At 38.5% G+C, this 18,103-nt stretch overlaps 1 protein-coding gene across 8 annotated transcripts in view; it reads left to right on the top strand.

Annotated features, from left to right (window-relative positions):
- Positions 1 to 18,103, top strand: part of LRBA (LPS responsive beige-like anchor protein) — a 559,238-nt gene that overhangs the window by 504,967 nt on the left and 36,168 nt on the right. For 7 of the 8 annotated variants that reach the window (XM_075930022.1, XM_075930019.1, XM_075930027.1 and 4 more), the window contains 4 exons: positions 3,330 to 3,522; positions 6,633 to 6,695; positions 8,649 to 8,804; positions 15,301 to 15,468. In XM_075930022.1, coding sequence (XP_075786137.1) covers positions 3,330 to 3,522; positions 6,633 to 6,695; positions 8,649 to 8,804; positions 15,301 to 15,468 — 580 coding nt within the window. The remainder of the gene's footprint in view (positions 1 to 3,329; positions 3,523 to 6,632; positions 6,696 to 8,648; positions 8,805 to 15,300; positions 15,469 to 18,103) is intronic. The other variant, XM_075930023.1, reaches the window with a different exon arrangement.

The raw sequence follows: 18,103 nt of genomic DNA, 5'->3' as shown, positions 1-18,103 counted from the left end.
GTTCCCTAAAGGTACTTTGTCAGTGTAATTTGGTGGATCCAAATTTTTCAACAGTTCAAGTATGTGAGATATCGAGGTCCTAAGCCTCCACAATTCTGAGTATGAGTGGAAATTGAGGAGTCTCAGAACCTCTGAGTTTACATTCAGCACCTTACAGGATCTGTATCTATGTCCCCTATGCTTCTCTTCTTTTCTCTGAATGGAAAGGACCTTTTCCCAGACAGTGGATTGAGGCTAAGGGGAAGACAAAGCTCCCAGAAGTTGAACTCCTTGTAGAAAATGTGTGGGTGGGGAGCAAAAGGGACTAGGAGCCATGATACTCTGTCATGTAGACGAATTTCTGAGGTGAGTTCATGAACTAGTATTTGGGAAAGGAGTTACCTGGAAATGTATTTCTGTTTGGTACCTGCGCATGTGGAGCAATTCAGGCTAGAGACAAGGGAATATCCCTGCCTTAGGAAGATCCCCTAAGAGCTCTGGATTGAAGAGGTGGAGGCTCCTAGTCTTTCCCCTCGGGCATAAACTTTCCCCTAAAAACTAGAATTACTAGTTTGAGTTGAAACTTATTTTAATGCGTTTTTCAATAATACTAGGATGACAACATCCAGGCACTGAGTATTAACATGCTTCCTATTTTACCCCTGTTAGTTTGTAAATATTATTTTATCATTATTATTTTTATTAATTAGTTTCCATTTTATATCATATGCAGCCGCAAGTCTAAAATAACATATGTGTCATTATAAAACTCAGAACCAGTATGTGTTAAATTATATTGTGACCAACTGGAACAAACATTCTGTTAATTCCTGAATTTCTCTAAATGTTACATTCCCTTACTGGTCAAAGATAGTCCATGGTTTTTTTAAAAAATTAAGTGTAAACAAGAGAATTCTCTCTTTTAGGATCTATGAAACTTACCTTATTAGGGTTAAAAATGTCCCTGAGTGAAAAGAGCTTTAAAATTAAATACACACCCAAAAAAACCCCAACCCTAAAATGTATATACCATAATTTACAAACCATGTACAATAGGAGCCTAATAGACCTAAAACTTCTTACCCATGAACTATCAAAATCTATTGATTTTGTTACCGACTCACCCCAGTTTAGCTGAATAAATTGGTGTTACCAACAAGCACTTCATGTAGTAAGGAGTGTACAGTTTCATCAGAGTAAGTTACATGATGATTATCTAAGTAAATATTGGACATCTAGTGGACAGAGTTATTTCATAACCAAGTTCTGTAGCTTTGCATACAGAAATTAAGCTGTGCTTCACATTCTTTCTTTACCACTGCCTTTGGCTAGTATCACATGATGTTACGGAACTGTTGTTCTAATAATTTTAAAAGTAGTGTAAGGTTTCCAAGAGGGGAAAAATTAGGGTGACGATGTGTTATATGGTGAAGAAGGGGTTTTATACCATCACACACAAGAATGTTTTATCATTGTAATCATATTATTTACTGAAGTTTCAATGTGTTTTTCTGTGTGTGAATACAGCAGAAATAAAAGCCACCATGTGCTGTTAAGTGCACAAGCCATAATATACACCAGGTGTAGTAATTAGCAGTCACACGAAGGCTGCCTATATGTCTGGTTTGGCTGCTGTTGCTGTATCCCCCTGTGTTTTCACACCATCAGATAGCTGGATTTAATTGAGGCCACATCAGATGAGGCATTACTGACACCTTTAATTGAATGAGCATCCAGGGAGGATTAACTCATAATATTGATTGGCTTTTAGCCACTTGTTCCGAAGGGTGTCTGGGTAGCTTATTAGTTGCTTTTATTTACACCTTTATGCAAAGACTGTAAATAGGAATTCATGTGCGATATGTTTTTCTAAGTACTCTTAATAATTTTTTAAAAAGGAGTGATAATAAAAATGCAAATGTATTTAATTTCTTTTACTAGTTCTAAATTAATATATATTAAATGTTTTCACTTCCACATTTATATATGCATCTATGTACTGGAATATTGCACGCAGAAAATAGCCAAGTGTACTACTCAACATATTTATTTATTTAATGACAAGTCAATTTAGTTATTGACAAGAAAACATACCAAAGGAATATAGTTGGCAGTGGACAGTGGAATAATAATTCTGCGTCATTGGTTCAAAAGGATCCAGGACTCCCACATGCAGCCGCTGCTGCTTCAGGAGCAGCAGAGGTCAGAGCTTCAGACCCTTTAAATTGCCACTGGAGTGCTGCATGGCATTGCTCCAGGTGGCTCTCAGGGCTGGTGGAGGAATGGGGGGGAAGGGCAGCAGTGCAGTACTGAGGGCTGCGTGCCCTCAGCTCCTCCCCTTCTGGGAGTGCTGAGCCACCTTGGCCCCCTCCTTGTCCAGGGACCAACCAGCTCTTCCTCTCTCTGTGGTACACCATATAGTGGTAAAAACAATCCTGTTAAATTATGTTACTTGCTCAGCTCTGTAACTGTTTGACATGCAAATTGCATGGTTTAACAAATCTGTGAAAATCAATATTTGGTTTTAACATTTGCAGTGATCTTAGGGGTCTTAGTGATAAACTTTCCATTAGTTACGTTGAAAACAAAACTATTATATTGATTGGGCTAGGGGGAATCTAGATTTATTTCCTGTTTTAGACTTTTGTAGACAGCAAAGGTATTTGCAATGTAATGGGATGATGTCTGTGATTCCATCCACTTTATAAATGTTTCCTTTACAACTGTGTTTAATTATGTTGTGCATAAAGACACATAATTACTTTTGTGTCTTGCTTAAGTCTTATTTCTGCACAACATACATATACACACACACAGTATGTGTGTGTGTGTGTGTGTGTGTGTGTGTGTGTGTGTGTGTATATATATATATATATTTGTTTGAGTTTGCTTTTTTCCCCTCTCTCCATTTGGCTTGCAAAGAATCTTTGTCTGCCAACTAAGTAGAATCTGTGATGGTCAATGGGAGAAGGAATTGCTCACTTTCTTGGTTATGGGCTTCTCTGAAATTGCTTTCCTTGGTGTGCTACTTCTGAAGATGTGGAAGATAATGCATTTGCCAGAGACAGGCAATTGGAAACTTTTTAATACAACTTGCAGACAACATTGACTTTAGATCTTTTCCTTTTCTGCAATGCTGCTACCTTAAGGGTGTATGTGAAGGATGTCCTCTCAAAATAGTTGTTTCCACTAGCCTGTTTACTGCTACTTCATTTATTTTTACTTGCATTGCTATTGGTTCTTGCTTATTTTAATTCAGTCTTACTTCACTTGTTCTGTCCTGTTTTTCTTTTCCCTGCCCTATCTTTTCTTTTCCCATGTGTTTGGGTTCTTGTTTGCCCACTCAACAGTATCTCCTCCTGCAGAGTCCATTGATGTTCACAGACCAAGCTCAACAGGATGTTATCATGGTCCTAAAGTTCCCATCCAACTCCCCTGTCACTCATGTAGCAGCCAACACCCAGCCTGGTCTGGCAACTCCTGCTGTGATCACAGTCACTGCTAACAGACTGTTTGCTGTGAACAAATGGCATAATCTTCCTGGTAAGTAAAGAAATTTTAGCATTAGAAACTGCTACCATCACAAAATGGTATTTTCTAGTTGGGTTTATTTGAAAATTGGCAATAGAAACATTTTTAAATTTTTGTTTGTAAATACTAATCCAGTCTATTAGTACATTGTACTTGTTGCAGTTAGACAAAGAGGACCTTTCTAAGGTACAACAGAACACTACAATCTAAATTCCGTTAAGCAACAAGCTATCAGTAGAAAGAGCTACTTACCAAAGTCATCAGGCAATATTTAAGAAAACTTAAGCAATAAGTCACCACTTCATTTTCATAATAAATATTTGCAAGCATCCACTAGGCTGAATGGATTCCTAATAGTTAATAATAGTTAACTAAGAGTTAAAAATGGATCTGTAAAACACAAAGCAATGCTGTCTGGTACCTGAAGAACATTGGCTTGGGCCAGCCCTCATTTGTTCCTGATGAGATTTTAGTTCTTGTAAGGAAAGCCTTCCATCTTGGAACTCCTCTTCAGCCTTGTTCTCAGATTATGAAATAAAGAACCTTTCTAGGAGTCTGGGAGGTACTGCTGTTGCAGAAACATTCATAACCTCCCTGAATTGTTCTGTGCTAGCTCCTATAGGTTGAGCCTATCTAGTCCAACGTTCTCTGGTCTGGCAACATCTGTGGTCTGGCATGATTTTAGTTACCTGAAAGTCCTCTTATCATGGGTGTGGCCAAGTTTCCTGTGGTCTCAGAAGTTTGTTTATAGCCAGTAGTCTTGGCTCTCAGTGTTATGTGCTGTTATTTAGCTTTAATTTCCCCCTAAATGTCTTCTAATAGCCCCATAAGCAATGGAAGTGTTGGTAATGCAGCTAGACAGTATTGCCTTCCCATGGTTCAGAAAACTGTCTGGTTTGGCACCAGTCAGGTCCCAAGGATTCCACACTAATGAGCTTCAACCTGTACCTACCAATTGGATATGAGAACGAAAGCCAGAAATCAAAACTGAAAATATTTGAAATACTCATATCCCCCGCAACTAGGACGGACACACACACGCAACATTAGACACTTGAAAGTCTTTGCTAATGAAAAAGAAACAATATATCCATAAACTTAACCACACACATTAATGATCCATTCTGTAGTTCGTTGGACATTATCATGTAGCCAGTTCTGTTTTGAATTCCTATATTCTCTAATCCTTGAGGGACCCATCCTCATTCCATAATTACAGCAGTCTCAAGCCAGAGCCACAAAAGACAATTCATCTCTGACAGCCCTGCAGTAAATTGTTAGCTTGTCAAAGACCTTCTAAGAAGAAAAATATAGCTTCTTCCCAAATAGTTAAAATAGAGGACAGTCTTTTAATGTTCGGACCAGGTTAATGTCCACATTATTGATTTCCTGCAAGGAAATTTGGACCCACACCCAGCTGATTACATTTGGAAAAAAGCCAGATGACCCCAAGCTCTTCCCCAGCTGTTGTAAATCACTGACCAACAATGTCCAAGTGGAAAACTCTTGTCCTTATTCCAGCTCTTTAAGAAAACCTCTGAAACAGAATATGTTGTCTAAATAGCTAACAAAGACCTGACCGAAACCTGTGGATAATAGTCATAGCATTTGGATGGAAGATTGAACATCCTTTCAATAGTCAGCGAATTAAAAACTCTCTAGGAATGCATAAAACTCAATAGTCACATTCAGGAAAATATACCTGGTAGATGTTCTAAAATTGTAGAAGTTGCCTTGGCTTCTCCATATGCATGCTACTTGGTGATCTATTATCCAGCAACAAATGACTGTAGACCGCTGCCTCCATATTCTGTTCCCCAGAAACAGCAGCACAGTAAGCCAAGTTTCTCAGCCACTGTCATTGTATTCATCTAGAGACACTCTTCTCTCTGTGCAGAGAGGTGGAAAAAAATCTACACTTCAGAAACTCCTTTGATAGTACACCAACCACTACTGCCAAGCTATTATGGGATGCCACATTTGAGGAAGCTTGATATGGCATCCTAGAAGGGGGAAGGATCTGAAGTTAGCTGAGGCTGTATTAACCTTCAAATCCAGTAGTAAAATTGGGCTTTGCATAGGTTAAGAAGGCAGGTACTATAACTATTCCATGTCTCCTCCTATGATCATAGCACCATCCACAGGGAAGACTTGTATTGTGAGGCATCATGACAAAGCATGTTTACTTGGCAAGTAATATCTTGTCATACTGACTACTATTTAAAATCCCATACCTGCCTCACTCAACTAATCTGGTGGTTTTATCAACCAGTTTATGACATCAGTGTCCAACAAAGCACATCTATACAGGGCTGGAGCTGGCACTGTTTCATAAAATATTAATGTTTCATTGTAGCACGGCTGCTGTTAAGTTCCATTTAAACTAGGGAATCAATCTGATACTAAGTTTTATAATAAAGCTATATTCTGTGCGGTAATTAGAGAAATGAGAGATGTTACACCAGTGATTCATGTCTTACATTAGCCTCCACTTCCAAGTGGGGTTTGGAGTTTTTAATTGAAGCTGTAGACTACTAATATTGATGTAAAATCCAGTAAGTAAATATTCCCGAGACATGCCAGGTGCTTGGATGTTTAGACATAATGTTAGTCTGCAGAATTATTTATTTAGTTTTACTAAAACTTGCAAATAAATGTTTTTAAACCATGAAATATTATGTGATTTGGAGATTTCTCGGTCTCCATCAAAAGATGATTTTTTTAAGAGGTCCATCGTGCTTTGCTGTTCAAAGCATCTCTTTAAAAAGTAAAAGAGGGGGGAAATAGTATTTGCTACAGTCAGCAGATGGTTGTCACATTTTGTTTTCAGTGCTCTTTACCACTTAATTTTGCTTTGTTGCGACATGAGAGGTTGCCAGTAAAGCATCTGCTATCGCTTATGGCTCAGGACCTGAACCGTTGATGATGGCACACATTCCGAATAGCACTAATCTAAAATAAATGTTTAATAAGCAGCCCATGAAAATTCCTGCAATTTTTTTTATTCAAGAAAGAAACCTGAATGGTTAAACAGTTGCCTGTAGGATTTGATTTATCATTTCGATGTGGCTTAATATATGAAAACAATGCTGACTTTTAAAATCTTCGTTTCTGAATTTCAGCTCATCAAGGTGCTGTACAGGACCAGCCATACCAGCTGCCAGTGGAAATCGATCCTCTCATAGGTCTGTCACTTTCTTCTCTCTTTGCGATTCATTAAGCTCTGTATGGTGGCCCTGAAGTGTAGATTACGGTTGTTTTTCACTTGCTGGTTGCTGGGAATGGAATTTTCCTGATAAACCATTTGCATGCAAATTGGAATGCAATGAGCTGTGGCTATGCTGGTATTTCATCAACTCCCCCTCGTTGGTTTGCCTAATTTGAACAGGCCTAGGACGCGTGTCAGTGAAAATTAATATGGATGCTGTAATAATGTGTGATTGAGAATGTGCATGAAGTACTGTCAGGATAATATTGGATCTTTTCATCACTCAGACTTGTTGATGAGCAGGAGCGAGGCACGTTATGATGAATTGGTGCTCTGGTAATGTGATGGAGCTCCTTTGCCGAGGAAATTTTCATAATACCAGTGGGGTTCTTAACAGCACTGTGTTGTGAAAAATAAAACTGTGGTGCCAGGGTTTCATCATTAAAGGAGATCAATCCTTTCTTCATGGACCTGCTGTTCACACTGAGGGGATTAATGCATAATTGCAAAGCGGTTCCAAAGTTGAAATCTATTGCCCCGCCAGCTTTAGTGTTAAGATATTAATATTCATTTTTCTAGGGCGCTGCAGTCTTTTGGATTACCATCAGTGGTTTTGTATGTCTGTGTTTTTAAGGAGAGAGAAAAGAGCCTCACTTTCATTTAAATGAATCTTTATAATAAATGAGTGGTTTATTATAGTGATGCTTTTCATATTAACATAGTTGGTTCACTACAGGTTTATACTATAACCCCTTATTTTGGTGGGAATGCAACTCTAATTCAGCGTGATTTGTAACTTGGCGCATAATGATTCTGCCTTAGAGACAATTTAAAAAACATATTTGAAAAGAAATGTGTTCTCTTTTTTTTATTTTAAGAAGCTTATAAATATGTACATTTTCTTTTTTTAAAGCCTCATAATTTCTCTATTTTTTAAACTGGCAGTTTCAGGGTAATAGTCTGTTGAATAAAAATATGAACTGGACAACGATAATTGTATTTAAAAACCAAGTCCATGTACTTATTTTTAAATTACTTTTTCCCTGCCTGTCTACCGTCACGTAAAAGTAGAGTGATCTAATTTATCTAACAAAAATAATATGCACAATATATGATTCACAAGAAGGGCATGTTGACCATACCTTAGTTTTTATTTATAAATTGTTTTTATATATTTATAAATTTAATTGTTTCTCAAAGTAATATAAGAGTTTTCCATAGGGCATTTATTGAAGATTGTTGTTAGTGGGCCCAGCTCAGATCAAGGCCCCATTACTGTACTGTACAAATAGACAAGAAGCAATAGTCCCTGCTCTGAATTACAGTAGGAGCAGACAAGACCTCAAAAAGTTAGGAAGTGTTATAATTTCACAGACGGGGAAATCAAGGCACAGATAGATTGAGGGCTTGATTCAAATCCTTATGAAGTCAATGGGGGCCTTTAAATGTCTTGCTGTGGTCTGAGTCAGAAGTGAACCCTTAATGATTTCCTTAGTCTGTCTAGCACCTATACTATAAGATTTCATCTCTTCTCAAATGTATCTTCTACAAATCCTCAGCTGTATGAATTAAATAGTTATAGGGTCCTACGCTCAAATTTATAATTTTTTTATACCTTACTATTGGCAGGACTTGTAGTGGCTTACAGTTTTAATCACCTGGGCTGAAAATTCCCACTGCCCTCCACAGCCTGGAATTGAACTCAAGGTTCCTGCTTCTCACTGTTCCTCTGCAGTCAGCAGATATCTATGAAACCCACTGACAAAATGTGCCTTTCCTCTTCTCCCTTGCCCACACATGTGCAGGGGGTTGAGGTAGCAATAAAATTTAGCTTAGATACATGCCTATCCATTCACAAAGTGGTTGAAATTCAGTGAACGTAGATGCTAACACTGATGCTCCTTTTTTTCTTCCATCTTCTTCTCTTTAGCCAGCAATACAAGTATGCACAGGAGGCAAATCACTGACCTATTAGACCAGAGTATTCAGGTCCATTCCCAGTGTTTTGTTATCACCTCTGACAATCGTTATATCCTAGTTTGTGGCTTTTGGGACAAGAGTTTCCGGGTCTATTCTACTGATACAGGTAAGTGGAATCCTAACCAATGGAAAAATGTAGAAAGTACATTTGTGTTTGCAGTGAGGAGCATGGTACTGCTTACCATTCACTACACAAGACATACTTCTTAATTACTCTGAAAAATTTTTTTGGTGGGAGGATGAAAATATATTTTCCCCCTCAAAGAATGGACAGGAATTATTATTAATTCTTCTCATTCCATTCTGAGTAGAATACTGTCATGAGGAGAAATAGCTGGTTATTGTTTTATACATATCTCTTGTTGAGAGAGATAATCAAGCACTAAATCTGTGTAATCATTTGTCTCTAGAAACTTAAGGGACACACTGAGCTTAATTCTATAGTTTCACAAGAAAAACGATTTCCTGAGTTTGTTTAAAGCTTTGCATACTAGGAGAATTGTTTCTAGAGTGCATGCCTGAATGAAATTCTGTTTTGCTTCATGAATAATTGAGAAAAATAATTTAGGAAACACAACAGAGTCCATTTGAAATAATACTGAATCATATAAGTAGAATAACAGTGAAGTTGTTTCAGAAAAGAAAACCTCTCAAATGCTGAGGGTCCCAGAAGGTGCAAAATGAGGAAAGAAATGGAGCCATTACAAAGAATGAAAAATGAATCCTCTCTTAAAATGTAAATTGGCCAATATTCAGGACCTCAGTTGTGTGGCAATGTATGATCTCCACAGACGGATAAAGTTACATCCTTGTCATGTTATATTGAAGACAATTATACAGAGTAAAATCATGAAGGCACAGGAAAAATATATGTTTTTTGTCTCATTCATTGCCTTATAATAAGAATAGAAGCTCATTGAAGAGCACTTTCTTTGGATTAATGACTGGTTGGGGTTAATGTGTTTGGGCCGTCAACCCTTCCAACGGGTTATTGTCCTATATGTCCTTCTTCATTACTGAAATGAAATTATTGTTTTTCACACTTACCAAACCAAAATCTTGTATAAAAAATAGAACAGTAGTTAAAACTTCACCCCCAGCACACTTTAGAGGTAGGGCACTTGTCATTCTTGCAATCTAATACATGACTACTGTAAAAAAAAGAGTTTACTGTACATTGGCTGACTGCAGTCCTTTACACAGATCCTTCCGTTTAATAGTCCACTCCTACTTTGTTAACCTTTTCTTTAGTGAAATTAAAAAACATATGGTTTTAAAGAGATTTTGAGAGAAAATAAATAGGTAAAGTAAGTATGCCATACAATGTCAGCCTTATATTAAAAATATACTGACTAATTTGTTCTTCATTTTTTTCAGTGTTAGAAGGTGAGCGCACATGTTTTAATATTAACTGATTTCAGTTTCATGATAAAAAAGCTAATAGTATTTTGGTAACTCACCTGCAAATGACTTGTGAATTAAGTTATTGTAACTGTATTTAAATCATATTCAGAGATTACGGGTTAACTTTATTTTGACATAACAGATTCTGATATGATTAAAAGTAAATTGCTTATGCTTACCAAGAAAGTTGTAAAAAAAAAACCCAACAAGTTTTATCTTTATTTCTTCCATTTGTTAATATCCAGAAAACAAACAAAATTGGGCAATAGCTTAATTAAAATAAATTCAGTTAGTTTATTTTTAATATTAAAAATATAGCAGTCAAATATCTTTTCTGAGTTTGACAGAGCAGTAAGGGAAAAAGATGTGATCAGTAATGTATAATGGCAAGCTATCACAAGTGTTGAATTCAATTATATTTTAGCACTTACGCAAAAAAAGAACCTTTTTCTTATTAGATTTCAGGGGGCTTTTGTAACAGGAAATACTTTTAACGTAAATCATGCTTTCTGGTTACAGCTAGAACAGTGAAGGCATAATAAAACCTTCCTTCAGCAGTTGGAATTATTTTCAGGCAGCCTTTTAGATGCAGCAGTGCAGAGATTTGAGTCTGAATTTTTTTATTTGTAGCACAGCTGTCAAATAAAACATTAACTAGAAAATTTGTTCTGTCAAAAACGGGATATCCTAGTGCATATGGTAATATTTGATATTGCTCCATGGAAAGGAGGATTGGTATTAAAGGGAACAAAAATGGTGAAGAACTCTTGTAAGATTCAATAAGTAATTTAACAAAGATAAAGAGAAGTAGCGAATTTCTGTTTTGACGTTTGGATTGAATTGAGTGAAGATTAACCCCACACGACAATAGCAAAGTAGAAATAACAGGGCAGTGCAAACATATGAGCAGCTGTCAAACAAATAAGCCTTTAAGCATATTTGTTTTCTAGAACAGAAACTAAAAACATATGATAACTGGGGGGGAGGGGAAGGTGGATCTTTTAAACTCTGAGCTCTTTAAGAGTAATCTTAGTGTTTAAAAAATATAGATTGCCCCATGTAGAATCATAGAAGATTAGGGTTGGAAGAGACGTTAGGAGATCATCTTGTCCAAGCTCCTGCTCACAGCAGTGCCAACCCCACTTAAATCATCTCATTGTCAAAGCCTGGTCATAAAAACCGCGAAGGATGGAGATTCCACCACCTCCCTAGGCAATTTGTCCAATTTATCCACATCCTTTCTGTAGTGTGGGGGCCCACGACTGGACGAAATACTCTGATGTGGCCTCACCAATACCCAATAGAGGGGAATAATTACCTCACTCGATCTGCTGGAAATGCCCCTACTAATGCATCACACTATGCGGATAACCTTCTTGGTGACAAGGGCACATTGTTGACTCAGATCCAATTTCTCGTTCACAGTAATTCCCAAATCCTTTTCTACAGAACTGCTGCTTAGCCAGTTGGTCCCCAGCTTGTAGCAGTGTATGGGATTCTTCCATCCTAACTGCAGGACTCTACATTCGCCCTTGTTGAATGTCATCTGATTTCTTTTGGCCCAATCCTCCCAATTTGTCTAGCCTATCTACCTCTTCCCCCACCTTACTGTCACCCGTAAACTTACTGAGGGTACAATCCATCCCATCACCGAGAGCATTAATGAAGATTTTGAACAAAACGGTCCCAAGACCATATACTGGGGCACTTTGTTTGATACCTTCTCCAAGGAGAAGGACCTTGGAGTCCTGGTTGATTATACGATGACTATGAGCCGCCATTGTGACATGGCCGTGAAAAAGACTAATACGGTCTTGGGATGTATTAGGCGAGGTATTTCCAGTAGAGATAAGGAGGTGTTAGTGCCATTATACAAGGCATTGGTGAGACCCCAATTGGAATACTGTGTGCAGTTCTGGTCTCCCATGTTTAAGAAGGATGAATTCAAACTGGAACAGGTACAAAGAAGGGCCACTAGGATGATCCGAGGAATGAAAAACCTGTCTTATGAAAGGAGACTTAAGGAGCTTGGCTTGTTTACCTTAACCAAAAGAAGGCTGAGGAGGGACATGATTGCACTCTTTAAATATATTAGAGGGATAAATACCAGGGAGGGAGAGGAATTATTTAAGCTTAATACCAATGTGGACACAAGAACAAATGGATATAGCTGGCTAGTAGGAAGTTTAGACTTGAGATTAGATGAAGGTTTCTAACCATTAGAGGAGTGAAGTTCTGGAACAGCCTTCCAAGGGAAGTAGTGGGGGCAAAAGATCTATCTGGTTTCAAGATTAAACTAGATGGGTTTATGAAGGGGATGGTTTGATGAGATAACATGATCTTGGTAACTAATTGACCATTCATTATCAGTGGGAAATAGATCAATGGAGGGATGATAGGAGTTATTATAGAGAACTTTCTGGGTGTCTGGCTGATGAGTCTTGCCCACATGCTCAGGGTATAGCTGATCGCCATATTTGGGGTTGGGAAGGAATTTTCCTCCAGGGTAGATTGGCAGAGACCCTGGAGGTTTTTCGCCTTCCTCTGTAGCATGGGGTACAGATCACAGCTGGAGGATCTCTGCATCTTGGGGTCTTCAAAGTATTTGAAGGCTTCAGTATCTGAGAGATAGGTGAGAGGAGGATTCTAGGAGGGGTGGGTGAGATTCTGTGGCCTGTACTGTGCAGGGGGTCAGACTAGATGATCATAATGGTCCCTTCTGACCTTAAAGTCTACGAGTCTGAGTCTACTTTGATCCTACTTGTTGAGCCCAATAATCTAGCCAGCTTTCTATCTACTTTATGGTCCATTCATCCAGTCCATGCTACGTTAACTTGGTGGTAAGCATGCTGTGGGAGACCATATCAAAAATTTTGCCCAAAGTCAAGGTATATCATGTCCACTGCTTTCCCCATATCCACAGAGACAGTTATCACATCACAGAAGGCAATTAGTTTGGTCAGGCATGACTTGCCCTTGGTGAATTCATGTTTACTGTCCTTGATGACCTTCCTCTCCTCCAAGTGTTCTATAGTGGATTCCTGAAGCATGTTCTCCATGATTTTTGAGAGCTGACCAATTTCTAGTTCCCTTTCTTTTTTTATTATTAAAAATTTGCCTTTTTCTGATCATTTGGGACCTCTCCCAATCACCACAAGTTTTTAAATACAATGGCCAATGGCTCTGCAATCACATTAGGCAACTCTATCGGTACCATGTATTAGATCTGGCTCTATGGGTTTAATTTTCTAAATAATCCTTAACCTGTTTTTTCATCACTGAGGGCTGCTCAGCTCCTCCCCATACTGTGCAATCCAGTGCCATAGTCTGGGAGGTCACTTTGTCTGTGAAGACTGAGGCAAAAAAGTATTGAGTGCTTTACTTTTTTTCACATGATCTGGCACTAGGCTGACTTTCACATTTGGTTAGGGTCCCACACTTTCTCTGACTTCTTGTTGCTAACATACATGTTGAAAACCTTCTTCTTATCCTTCTCACCCCTTCCTTAGCTGCAACTCCAGTTGTGCTTTGGTCTTTCTGATTACACCACTGCATACTCCAGCAATATTTTTATACTCCTCCCTAGTAATCTGTACAAGTAGTTCAATAGATAAAGGGATAGAACTGGAAAAATAGAACTGAAAAACAAGTAATTGATAAATAGAAGGTTCAAGAAAAACTGTCTATTCTATGAGATTAAATATATTGTATGAGATAAGGTTGGGCACTTTCAGTGTTTCACTGTGACCTTCCAAGTTCTGCAGATTAATAGCTTTTGCTGATCCTTTTGCTGATCAAAATAGTTGACTAGCCAGCAATAGACTGAGACAGTTACATGACCTGGTAACCTAAATGAAGAATCTTTACCACAGGGTAACTTCTGATGACACAGCATATTTAGAGCCAAAAGACAGTTTTATATAGTATAATAAAATATGAATATGGACTGGAATTACCAAATTATAAGTAAAAGGTGTGAGCTCCTGAGAGTCTGCAACAGTATTATGCCCCACTATTATGTCCAGGCACTTTTCAACCAAATGGAGCAATAATTTTTCATTATAAACACCAGTTTTCCATTCATTCATACATATATGTAATTTTGGCTCCTTGATGGAATCCTACAGGTTAGAGAGAGATTTGTTAGATCACTGAGGTTTTTCCCTCTTAAAACAAGATTGTTCCCTACAGTTAAGTGCACTGTCTAGTGTTTTGTTGATTCTACAACAGTTTTAAAAGTGTCCAATTGACAGAGATATTCCAGCCAAATACATCTTGCTGGCAATTTTTTGATATCTTAAATTTTTGTTTTCTTAATTTCAATCTGTTAAGCCTCTCCTTTCTTGTATGAGCAAACACACATAGAGCCAACTATAATTGCCCTCTAAAATCCATGCAAGTAAGAGGGAGACTAGGTGGGAGAAAAGCTCCTTAAAGTGAGGATATAAGTATCAGCAAATCCAGCTTGCATGAACATGCACATTTTTCACTAAATAAAGTTGTTTATCAAGGTTTTCCTTTCATATTCATTTTTATGCATCTGTAATGTCTTGAATACTTGTACTATTCACAATAGACAAACAAATTACATACAAAGAAACTTATCAAATTTATTCTTTTAAGCTTTTATGGACATTGCAAATGTTCACAAAGGTGAGAAAGTTGTTAGAAATAGTTCATTAGTATGTTCATTAATTTTAGCAATTATATGCATTTTTGTAATTAAATAGATGTTCAAAAAGCTGATTATATTTCATTTTCCATGTTACATTCACAATTCCATATATAACCACTTTTCAGGAACCTCTACAGACTGTCATCAAATTTACATTTTTATTACTACTTTCCCCAGTAAACTGCCTTAAAATAAATTCTGTCATGATTCTTGATGGTAACATGAGTTTAAATATATAGAGTAAAGAAACATTGGCTTGGCAGGATTTAGAGTAAGATACAGATCAGTGGTCGATTCTTATTTGGCCCCTGTATAGACTGCTGTATTGTTAAATAGGTTTCCATCTCATCAGGGTATAAAGAAAGATTTGTCATATGAATTTGTCTTTCATAACCAAAAAACACTGAAATTCTTAATTAGCCTTCTTTTATAAACATAACTCATGAAAGTACAACTAGAACATTTTGTAATACGTTTAGTAAGATCTATGACAATCATTAACAGTATGTTTTAAACTTTTCAGGTAAACTAATTCAAGTAGTGTTTGGTCACTGGGATGTTGTCACCTGTCTTGCCCGTTCTGAATCCTACATTGGAGGAAATTGCTACATTCTCTCAGGGTCACGTGATGCAACCCTGCTGCTTTGGTACTGGAATGGCAAAACCAATAGCATTGGTGATAACTCTAGTGGTAAGTAAAATCTATATTATGAGTAAACTGCATGTGGCATGAGATAGGCATTACAGGAATATTCAGTGCTTTTACATGAAACAAAAATCTAAATACGTCTTTAGTATTTATGTGGAAGTTTAACCAGTGCTTGCATTTGACCAGATAAATATATTGTTGAGGCACAGTACTGACTCCTTACAATAAGCCTGTGAGGTACATTACACGTACCATTTTGCATCTCTCCTTTTGCAAGCTAATTGTTACACCCGCGGAGATTTTTTTTTTTTTTTTTTTTTTTGGGAAACCGATCAACTGGACAGGCATACTAGCGGCTAGATATTTCTGTTTAGACTTATTTGCCATTTTAAAAATGTTTATATTGGAGTTGTACCTGGAAGTCCTGTTAGCAATTGAATCTCCTCATATACAATAAAAAGACAGTTCGTGCCCCAGCAAGCTTATAATCTAGTTGCCTAAGTTCATGGTAGGTATAACTAATGTGTTTAGTCAAAATATTCTGTAAGGGAACCCCAAAAGACCTGTTTCTGGCCAGTTCTGGTTCTGTCAGGAATGTGAGAGCTACTAGAAGAAAAAAGCAACAAGTATATGATTGTCTATTGTTTTGCATCAAAGATTTATAGACCATTATTCTGTAAGTACTCTGCATAGGCAGATGCCTGCATGGTCATGGAATAGCACTGAAGTCAAAAGGTCCACCCACATAGTCACAAGCAGGACTGATGCTATACATATGTAATTGTTTCATCTGTTATTCCTTGGGCTTGTGTATTTAAAGCTTCTGATCTGTTACCTTGAAGTAGTAGTAATGTAAATTGAGATGTGGTTTTGACAATACATCCATCATTTAATTTTACATTTTTTATTACTAGCATTTTTCTAGTTCTTAAAATGTAAATGTTGCTGTTGCAACTCTTAATACTATCGTGCGTAAGGGGGGGGGCCTCATGAGTGCCTTTTGGTGTGTAACTGTTATGAAGACTGAATTCACAATAAAAACAATCTAAAACCTAGTCTACGCTACGCTGCCCCTCCCTCCCAGTCAGTCTAAGCTGCGCAATTTCAGCTATGTAAATAGCATAGCTGAAGTGGACATATTTATTGCAGTGTCTTCAATATGGTGAGGTCAGCAGGGGAGCTGCTGTCCTGTTAACTCTAGCTACTCTTCTCATTCTGGTGAAGTACCAGAGTCATTGGGAGAGCACTCAAAATTGGATTTATCATAGGTAAGCAGATGTGTTAAATTGACCACAGGTGGATTAATTGCTGTGTCCATCCACTGTGTAGTGAAAGCAAGCCCTAAAGTGTGGTCTACACTAAGATTTTGCATTGAATTTAGCCACATAGGGTCAATTTTGTAAGTGATATGTCCACACTACCAAACCTGTCACGTCAATCTTAAAAGGCTGCTGAAGTCCATTGCAGTACTCCTGCTTTTCATGAGGAGTAACAACATTCCCGGCCTTGCATGGTCAAATTCACAGTACTGGAACTGCAGCATTGGGTGAAAGTTGAGGCTTTGGGCCTCAAGGAGGCCTCCCCCAGTTTCCCGCCCTGACTGCTCTGCCCAGAACTTGTGGCTATACTGCTCTTGCTGGTGAGCTCAAAAAGCCGTGGGAAAAGTTGAATGGTATTTCTTGTGTGGCCAGTGTTGTAAGCACATTCAGAGTGAGCAGCCCATCGTGCCACATGTGGAGATGACTTTGAAGAATCCTACAAACACTGTGACGACTTTGAATACTTCTGCTCCCGCGGGCTCCAATTCCTAGGGGCTCAGAAGAGTGTCAGTGTGGAGTGTCCAGGAGATCATGGACCTCATCGAGGCATGAGATGAAGCCATCCTCTCCAAGCTCCAAAACAGCAAGAGAAATGCCAACGTTTACAGCAAGATTGCAAGCTGCCTGGTTTCTAAAGGCTATTCCAGGGATTCCCTGCAATGCTGAGTTAAAATCAAGGAGCTAAGGTAGTCCTACCATAAGGCAAAGGAGGTTAGTTGACTATCTGATGCATCACCTCACATATGCTGCTACTACGAGTAGCTGGATGCCACTGAGGGTGGGGGCATGACCAGGTTCCCTAGCATGGTTGTGGAGTCCAGCCAAGAGACGCCTAGTGTCAGCATGCAGGACAGCATGATGAGGGAGCAGGAGGAAGAGGAAAAGGAGGAGGAGATTAGCCAGCCGGCGATCCTAAAGAGCCAAGACCTGATCATGATGCTGGAGCCAGTACCCTCCCCCAAGGATGTCTCTCAATCTAGCACCAACTCTGGGGACAACACTTCTGGTGAGTTTACAAACTTTTTGTAAGGCAGACGGGGTGTGATGTGCAGAGCACTTGTGCCTACCCAGCATGAGGGGCCTGAATAGGCACAGTTTGTTAATGTGTCTACAGATGAAGCGGGTGTTTGCCTACACGACTCCATAAAGCTCTCAAATAGGAATTCTTCGATCCTTCTCACAAGGTTTTTGGGGACTCCAACCTTATGCTGTCCTCTGAGGTAGGCCACCTTCCCATGCCAAGCTACCAGTAAGTAGTCTGGTGTCATTGAACCACAAAGCATTGCAGCATAAGTCTAAGGCAGTGGTCCCCAACGTGGTACCCGTAGGTGCCATGGCGCCCGCCGGGGCATTTATGT

The sequence above is a fragment of the Pelodiscus sinensis genome, chromosome 5 (genome assembly GCF_049634645.1).
Source record: "Pelodiscus sinensis isolate JC-2024 chromosome 5, ASM4963464v1, whole genome shotgun sequence".
Lineage (NCBI taxonomy): Eukaryota > Metazoa > Chordata > Testudines > Trionychidae > Pelodiscus > Pelodiscus sinensis.
Note: the sequence above shows the minus strand (reverse complement) of the source record. Positions and strands in the feature narration are given on the sequence as shown.